The 9,344-nt window shown below is 38.8% G+C and overlaps 1 protein-coding gene across 2 annotated transcripts; it reads left to right on the forward strand.

The window, feature by feature from the left end:
- The first annotated feature begins 688 nt into the window (after positions 1-688).
- Positions 689-2,048, forward strand: LOC130823643 (BURP domain-containing protein BNM2A-like). Of its 2 annotated transcripts, none has more exons than XM_057688352.1 (2): positions 689-788; positions 1,007-2,048. In XM_057688352.1, exons 1-2 carry the CDS (start codon positions 723-725, stop codon positions 1,796-1,798), a joined length of 858 nt encoding a protein of 285 aa, XP_057544335.1. In that variant the 5' UTR covers positions 689-722; the 3' UTR covers positions 1,799-2,048. The 2 variants fall into 2 exon arrangements, with proteins under 2 accessions (XP_057544335.1, XP_057544336.1); XM_057688353.1 differs by having other exon boundaries at positions 689-785.
- Positions 2,049-9,344: the final 7,296 nt, after the last annotated feature.

The raw sequence follows: 9,344 nt of genomic DNA on the forward strand, positions 1-9,344 counted from the left end.
ATCTTTCTGGTAATTATAGAAACTAAAAACAAACTCACATAAATAAAAAAGAAAATAAATGGTGATGCTTACCAAGAGAAGTGTAAAAGCAAGAGAAATGAGAAAGAACTTCATTATGCGATTGTATATTTTTTAGCTTTCTAACAATGTTTTACAGTTTTAGTGTGGTTATACCACTACCAATAATGATATTTTAATATTGCACCTATTATTTTGTGTATGTTAACTTAAATAATTTACCTTTAATAAATTTAACTTTTTCATACCTTTACCCTAATAATCTCATTTTATGATATTTTACATATTGTGACTATTATACGAGAAAAAAACATAATCAAGTGTGATATTTTTTTATTCGTCTTCTCCTATAATGTAATATCAAATTTTTGTAGAAGTACTAAATTTCATTTATGTATAACTCTAGATATAAATAATTTAACAAACGCATTAAACTTCTTAAAAAGGATATAATACTAAAGAGAGTTAAAATGTTTAGTTGACATCGTACAAAGGTGGTGGTAGGGTCCATTATTTAAACAAAGAAACGAATTAAAATAAGTGAGACAATTCATTGTAAAAATTAATGTAAATTAAGTGGAATACAATGCGTAAATACGTGGAACTACCGATTGATTTTGAATTATTTTATATTTTTTTAAGAAACTGTTTATATATGTGAACTTGTGATGCTTGGGAGGACTATTCAACACAAAGAAAGAAAGATGGCTCTCGCACTCCAACTTGGTTTTCTGCATGTGGCTCTTTCATATCTTTTGCTGCTTTTGGTGGTTAATTATCTTTCTTTTCATTTACTTTAATATACTTTTTACGTTATGTTATATTTACTATATTTAATTTTTTATTTAATTTAATTTGTTTTTTATCATTTATATGTTAAAATATACATATATATCTAAAAATTTTTAAAAATTAATATTATAAAAATATACAATTAGACGATTCAAACAAGATCTCATTCGACTGATTATCGAATTGATCGATGCAGGTTGTGAACGGTGTTGACGAGACAGCTTCATCATCATCCTCATTTAACATGGAAGACACAAACTATGTTTTTTTTAGATACGATGATGTTAAGCCAGGATTAAAACTACCAATTTACTTTGGAGGAGCATTTCCCGACGAAATCCCACATTTTCTACCCAAAGAAAAGGCAAATTCAATCCCTTTTTCATCCAAACAATTTCCATTAATTCTTAAACATTTCGGATTCCATAAAGATTCACCACAAGCTAAAGCCATGGATTATACCTTAAAAATGTGCGAAAGGAAAATTCCAGGTGAACATAAAAGATGTGTTAACTCCTTAGAATCTATGATTGATTATGTTCAACAAACTTTTGATAGTCTCGGACATAACGATGAAAATGAAATTGGGTTTAAGGTGTTAAGTAGTAGTCCACTCCCAAAAGGTACTAAACTTTTACAAAATTATACGGTCTTAGAAGCAAAAAGGGTACCAAGTCCAAAAATGAACGCATGTCACATGATGGTGTACCCGTACGCGGTATTTCATTGTCATTATCCGGATCCTGAAAATCGGGTATTCGAAATTAAAGTGGAGGGTGAAGATGGAGCTGTTGTTGATGCCATTGCGAATTGTCATATGAATACGACTATGTTTGATCCGAATCTTGTTGCGTTTCGTATGTTAGGATTTACTCCTGGCTCTGCTCCTCTTTGTCATTTCCTTCCTTCTGATGATCTGGTTTGGGTTCCTGCTACTGTGGATGATTTGAAGGATAATTATGAACGTAAAAATGTTTTTAGTTACTGAATAATATCAGTATGTGTTTCGTTTAAGTGAGGATTGTTGCATAAATAAAGTCTATGAACGTACTATGAATGTCATGTGATGTGTGTTTCTTCAAGTGTTTGTGTAGAAGTGTTCTTATGGAATAATAAAGTCTATTAAGAATATTTTATTTGGGTTTTTACAAAACTTTGTATTAGAGAAAATATGAGATTGTTAGGACTAATTCGAGTAAATTGTTTTTATATTCAAGACATACGTAATTAATTTAGTGATAATTTTGAATGATTTTTCATCTTAATTTTGGATACACTATAAGAAAATATATAAGGCATTTTGTTATTGTTTTTTGACATTTTGCAATGCTTGGAAACGTCGTAATGTACAATACTGGCACTTGACAAAGGTGTAGATATTTACAAACGCTTAAAAAAGCGTCACAAATCTCACTAAAATGACATTTTTGGTGTCACAATTTGTTTCTTTTGCAACATTTTGGACATATGCATTTGCATTTGTAACGCCTTTTCTAGTCATTATCTGCCTTTGTTGCACTAATTTTGTGTGATGTTTGTACATATTAAAATCCATTTAATTAATGTCATTTGATATACAACACATCAATTGACATTTTAAAAAATAAAAGATATTTTAAATTGTTAGTAGTGCAACATATTTACAATATCAGCTTGCGAGACTCTTTAGCATCATTATTCTCTTTTTGCAATAGCATCGTTTTCTGCCATTACATTGTTTTAGGAAGACATTGTTTTGTTGGCGGTGCTTTTTTCATCAAAATTGTCAGCTATTTTGTGACACATTAACGTATCACTATATATAATTTTGTGACGCTTACTTTATATCACTGTGAATTTTACACATCACTTCTATGCGCTACATTTCAGTTTGGGACACTTTTTGACGTCACTTTTTGTCTGTCTTTCTAAAAATACATAACTGAATTAGTGACATACATAGAATAATATTCACTGTTAGATTTGGATACGCTACAAGAAAATACGATATTGGATACACTTTTTGAGGCGTTGTGTTATTGTTTTTTTTTGACATTTTGCAACGATTTAAAATTTATACGATATTGGCACCTCACGAAAGCGTCAGTATTTTAAATGTAGATTTACCGACGCTCAAAAAGTGTCATGCTATGTTTTGTGACTTCTCTATATGCATTAGGGATGCTTTTTCGAGTCATTATTTGCCTTTGTTGCACCAATTTTATGTGACGTTTTTGTAGATTATTAAAACCCAATTGAAGTCATTAATGCATAGATTCATTTTAAAAAATAAAATATAGTTGTTACTAGTGAAACATATTTGCAGTATTGAATTGCTACGTTTTTAGCGTCATGATTACTCCTTTTGCAATGCTTTTTAGCGTCGTTTTCTCCTATAATTTCGGTTTTTGGAGTCACTATTTTGTTGGCGATGGTTTTTCATTCCATAGCTTTTTTGTGACACGGTAAGCTATCGCTATATGTACTTTTTATTCAATAAATGATTTTCTTAATTTGATTCCCAATATGATTGGTAAACATCGACTTCAAACTCTTAGTTGATAAAAATTAAATAAAAAATAAGGGAAAGAATCGTATAAACTAAAAATAAAAAAAAAATTATTATTATTAAAGTAAACATATAAATAATAATTAAATTATGAAATAAATATTAATTTAATAAAATCAGGAATAAAATAGTTAAAAAAAATCGAAAAATGGACTCAGTTGCACATAATGTTGCCTCGACCTAGGCTGAGTCCCTAGTTTGTTCGGCTGGGTCCATTTTCAATTTATTTAATATTTTTTCCCGTTTTTATTTTTTCAATATTGATTTTTTAATTTAATTTTTATTAATAGTTTTAGTTTAATAATAATACTACCTCCTATTCAGCCTATTAGTCCCATTTAGTTTTTCACACTTGTCGAGACAACATTTCAAACCTTAATATCTCTAATTGTTCTTAATTAAAAATTATAAAAAGCTGATATATATAATCTTTGTATTGAGACGAATCAAATAAGATCTAATGACAATGTTTTAACTTATAGATTAAAAATAAAATACAAATCAAGAGTGATGAATAAATAGTGACATATTCAAAAAATAAATGAAATTAATAGATAGAATAGGAAGGAGTAATAATTTAATTAAATGAACAAGAAAGTTAGCTAGTCCAAATGATTAATCAAACATCAATTTAAAATTGTGCTTTTCCACGAATTTAAATTTCCTTTGGATATGTAAGAACTTAATCAAACTCTCTTAACGATCGCGATCACTATTTGTCAAATTTAAAATTTAGAATTTAAAATAAGTATTTTACTAGTAGTACAGTAGAAAAGACTAATTTTAAGATAATACATCAAGTATTGTTTAATACCCTTTCATCATGAGACGAATCGAATAATTAATTTATTTTTTAAGTGATCATTTTAAGATTATAAGTAATCACTTAAGGTTATAAGTGACATTTTAAGACAATAAAAAGTGATCACTTTAAGAATACAAGTCATTAGTTTTAAGATTTGTCATGGTACTGTTTTTTAATTAATTTATTTATTTATTAATTAAACATTATATTACTAAAATACCCCTTGACCTTTCCGGATTGACTTTGACTTGTGGTCAATGGGCTTTCTGCTGGACTTCCCATCTCCCTTGGAGGGCTCATGGCATCTTACCTTCAGAATACTTAACTTCTCTGTCATCTATCTTCTTTGGCCATCCTCCTTTTTAGGTGAATAACTGCCCACCACCTTTCACTCTTCAGTCATGCTTGGCTCTCCTTGTTTCAAGGAGAATAACTGTCCACTCTTCCCATGACCAGTCCACCTCCCATTACTCCCACTACTCCCATGATCTTCCACCTTTCCTCTCTGAAGTAACTTCCTCCTTCAATATTATAAATAGGGACAACCATCAGAGGAGAGGGGACATCAAAAAAACAGCTTTCCTAGTATCCTTGCTTACACTACTTCCTCAAGCCTTCCCAACCACTAGCACTAGAACAAGCAATCTAAATCCCGACCTTCCTTCTTGCATTCATTCTACAATCTGTCATTCATTAATTTCCGATTTACGTTCTAACTTGAGCGTCGGAGGGGTTTTCCGGGAGATCACCCCCGGACAAGGCTAACGTGTTATGTTGCAGGAATTCAGGTCACCTCCTATCATAAGTCACTTCTCTTGATCACACTTCTACTTATCTCCAGGTATTTCAAGTGTATCCCACTTCCTCGTTTCATTACCGAAACAGTTTGGCGCCGTCTGTGGGGAGCTGTACAAAAAGTCATGGCTCCCAAGAAGAACCCGACTCAAACCGCCACCGTGCATAGCACAGACACAGACACTTCAGCGGGTCACGCTAATAATCAAGCCGTGACTCGCCGTGATCTGGACATGCTAGCGCGAAATCTCACGGCCGCGTTCTCTGAACAACTCCGCGCCGTCATAAACAATACCCCTACTCAACAACGGGTACTGGAAGACATGGCGAACCAAATAAAAAACTTAGAGGAACGAATCGAACCCCGTCAAGAGATACCAAAATCTCATGAATCTCAAGACGGGAACTCGAGGACTTCCCATTCCAGTAGACGCAATAAAAATAGGCGGGAAAGGTCCAAAACTTACCCGCACCCTAGCAAGACAGATACACGAGATGGCGAATCCAAAACCGCCACTCCAGATGTCCGAACCTTCATAGAGAGCAAAAAGCGAAAGACGTCTGAGAGCGTCCAATCCCTGGTAGATAAAAGAAGGGAGGAAAGGAAGAAGGCACAACTCGCCGGGGCTAGCCACAACTCGCCGGGGCTAGCCGTCCCCTCACTCCCACCTCCATGCCGCGGAATGAGGACGACAAGAGTGTCCTTCCCGAAGAGCCCATATCATTAGTCTCTCCCCTGGCCAGAGAGATACTGAATACTCCCAATCCCGGGAAAATAAAGGTACCAAACATGGCTGCTTTCGATGGCACGTCATGTCCGCAGGAACATTTGACGGCGTATAAGAATCTTATGTTGTTGTACACCACCAACTCATCGTTATGATGTAAGTTCTTTCCAACTACTCTAACAGGAGTAGCTTTGACATGGTACACCTCCCTTCCCGGAGGAAGCATCCACAACTTTGCCCAACTAGAGGGCAAGTTCTTAGGCCACTTCATAGCCTCAAGAAGGCAGGAGAAATCAAACTTCCACCTGCTTAGGGTCACTCAATTGGAAGGAGAATCCATATCCTCATATCTTAAGAAGTTCCATGAGGCAGTGCTGGAAGTGACTGATTTGGAGGAGTCGGTTGCCCTGAACGCCCTAATCAACGGAATGAAGGCCCAACGGCTGAAGTTCCAGTTGGTTGAAAGTCAAGTAAAGACGTATGCAGAGGCCATGAAACAATGCCAAAGTTATGTCACGGCGTCAGAGATATGTCAAGCACATGATCCAAAAAGGCGAAAATTTGAGAAAAAAGATGTCGGGCCCCCCCGTCAATCCTCACGAAGCAGGGAGGAGCATTCTTCGAGGAGAGAGAAGATTTACATGCCGCGTCGTCCAACGCCGCCGTCTAATATGGGACCTCCACGAGCTCGACCCGTATACGTTACAGAAGGAGAAACTAGGACGCGGAATCTGGGAGATGGAGGAAACGACCCCTTATTCAATCGAAACAGGAGGGACATTTTCTTCGCTGTTCGAGATCAATTGCCAGCTCCACCTCCAGTTACCACCCCCTCTGATAGGCGCAACTATAATCTGTGGTGTGATTATCACAAAGAGCACGGCCATACTCTAGCACAATGTCGCGAACTAAAGCGCATCTTGCATCAGTTGGCTAATGAGGGAAAACTGTCCAGGTTCCTCAACAGGAGAGATTATGATGCTGGAAGAGAAGGGGAAAGGAGGCCATGGCAACAGAAACGCCGATCCCCCAAGCCAAACGAAGCAAGACGCGAAAGTTCCGACACTCAAGGAACGATCAACATGATTTTTGGGGGATACACTGAGGAAAATCCCACTATCCGCGCGGCAAAAAACAGCGTCCACACTTTGCTGAAAGGACCTCCCATGGCCGCATCTAAGGGACCGGTCATGAAATTCGATGCCACGACCTCCCAACCGCTGCAACAACCCCATACCGATCCCCTGGTGGTCTCTCTCAAAATTGGGCAAATGAAAGTCAGACGGGTGCTGCTAGATACGGGAAGCACGGCTGATCTTATTACAATGGAGTGCTTAAGAAAAATGAAGTTCGAGGAAAAGCACTTACAACCCCTAGACAAACCACTGATTGGGTTTGGAGGGAGCCAGGTCATTCCGTTGGGCACGATCATTCTCCCCGTACGGGTAGGGGAAAGAAGTGAAAGCCGGACCATGCCCATACGGTTCACAGTGGTAGATCTAAACTTCCCCTACAATGCTATCATGGGGCTCCCACTCATTAATAAGATCAAGGCTGCAATCTTTCCCCATCAACTCTTACTGTAGTTCGAGACAGATGATGGACAAGTTGGCATTCTCAAGGGAGACCAAGTGACGGCTCGCCAATGCCTCGTCAACACCTTGAAGCGCGGGTCCTCTGAGACACGAGCAAAAAGAAAAAGGGAAGAAAATGTCCCAGCTGTCATGAGCGTGTACATGGAAAATCTCAGCACGCATGAAAGGCCTCGCCCCATAGAACGATACGAGGAAGTAGACATGTTCGAGGGGAAACAAATAAAGGTAGGAAAAGATCTTCCTAGCACGGTCAAACAGGACATAGTGGCCACCATTGCCGAGTTCCGCGACGTCTTTGCTTTTTGCACGGAAGAAATGCCTGGCATCCCTACCAGTGTCGCGTGTCATAAACTTGACATCAAACCAGGCTATAAACCCATAAAACAAAAGCTACGACATCAAGGAAGAGAGCGGACTGAGGCCGCCAAGGAGGAAGTCGAGAAGTTGTTGAGAGCCGGATTTATTACAGAATGCAAGTATTCTGAGTGGCTATCCAACGTTGTCCTGGTGAAAAAACCGAATGGCAAGTGGAGGATGTGCGTCGACTTCACGGACCTGAATAAGGCGTGCCCTAAAGACGATTACCCACTTCCAAAGATAGATCGTCTGGTGGATTCTACAGCAGGCCATGCATTATTGAGCTTCATGGATGCCAATGCCGGCTATCATCAGATTCCGTTGGCAATTGAAGACCAACCTCACACGGCCTTCATTACCAGCATGAGAGTCTATTGCTACAAGGTTATGCCCTTCGGATTAAAAAACGCGGGGGCAACTTATCAAAGGATGGTCAACAAGGTCTTCCAATCTCAGATTGGACGGAATTTAGAAGTATATGTAGATGACATGATCACAAAAAGCAAACAAGCAAGTCAGCACGCCGCAGACTTACGAGAGACGTTCCTTACCCTTCGAAAGCACCAAATGAAACTCAATCCTGACAAGTGTGTGTTTGGAGTTACCGGAGGGAAATGCCTGGGCTTCCTGGTAGACGAGCGAGGCATTGAGGCAAATCCCGATAAAATCCGGGCTATATAAAACATGAGATCTCCCACCTCAGTAAAAGAAGTACAAAAGCTCACGGGGTGCCTGGCTGCTCTTGGAAGATTTCTTTCCAAGTCCGCGGATAAGTGTTTACCCTTCTTTAAAACAATAAAACAACAGAAGTTCGAGTGGACAGCAGAAGCAGAAGAGTCCTTCCGCCAACTTAAAGAGCACCTGTCCACCTTGCCAAAACTAGTTTCGCCCATCAAAGGGGAGAAGCTAGTCCTATATGTCTCTGTCTCCGAATATTCGTTATCCGGAGTACTGGTTGCAGAAAGAGAAAAGAAACAGCTTCCTATATACTACATAAGTCATGCATTCCGTGGTTCGGAGGGAAACTACGGTGAAGTCGAAAAAGTCATATTCGCAATCATCATGGCAAGCAGGAAATTGAAGCCCTACTTTCAATCCCACCAGATCATCGTCCGGACTGATCAACCTTTGAAAAAGATTCTGGAAGGGAAAAACAAGTCAAGCCGCGTCACAGATTGGGCAAACCAGCTGGCGGATTTCGGCATCGAATATGAGCCTCGAACGGCAATCAAAGCCCAAGCTCTGGCTGACTTCATTGCTGAAAGCACTCTCCCCTATCATCCTGAACCCAATCAGGAATGGAAGTTGTATGTAGATGGGTCCTCTACCCAATCAGCAAGTGGAGCTGGACTCCTCATTGTGTCTTCCGCCGGGGTCCGTATGGAAAGGGCGGTCAGGTTCGAGTTCGCAGCATCCAACAACGAAGCCGAATATGAAGCATTGTTGATGGGACTGAGAATTTGCTACGAAGCGGGAGCCAAAAAATTGTCCGCCTTCTCCGACTCCCAATTGATTGTTGGACAAGTGAACGGGGAGTTCGAAGCTAAAGATGACAGCATGAAAATGTACCTGCAGCAAGTAAGGGAATTTGTTCAAAAATTCGACAAGTTCACGTTGGAGCACATTCCAAGATCCCAGAACGCCCAAGCTGATTCCTTGGCCAAGCTTGCCAGCTCAGCAGAAACATCCGCGGCTCGAGATATAAT

Source organism: Amaranthus tricolor, chromosome 9, assembly GCF_026212465.1.
Source record: "Amaranthus tricolor cultivar Red isolate AtriRed21 chromosome 9, ASM2621246v1, whole genome shotgun sequence".
Lineage (NCBI taxonomy): Eukaryota > Viridiplantae > Streptophyta > Magnoliopsida > Caryophyllales > Amaranthaceae > Amaranthus > Amaranthus tricolor.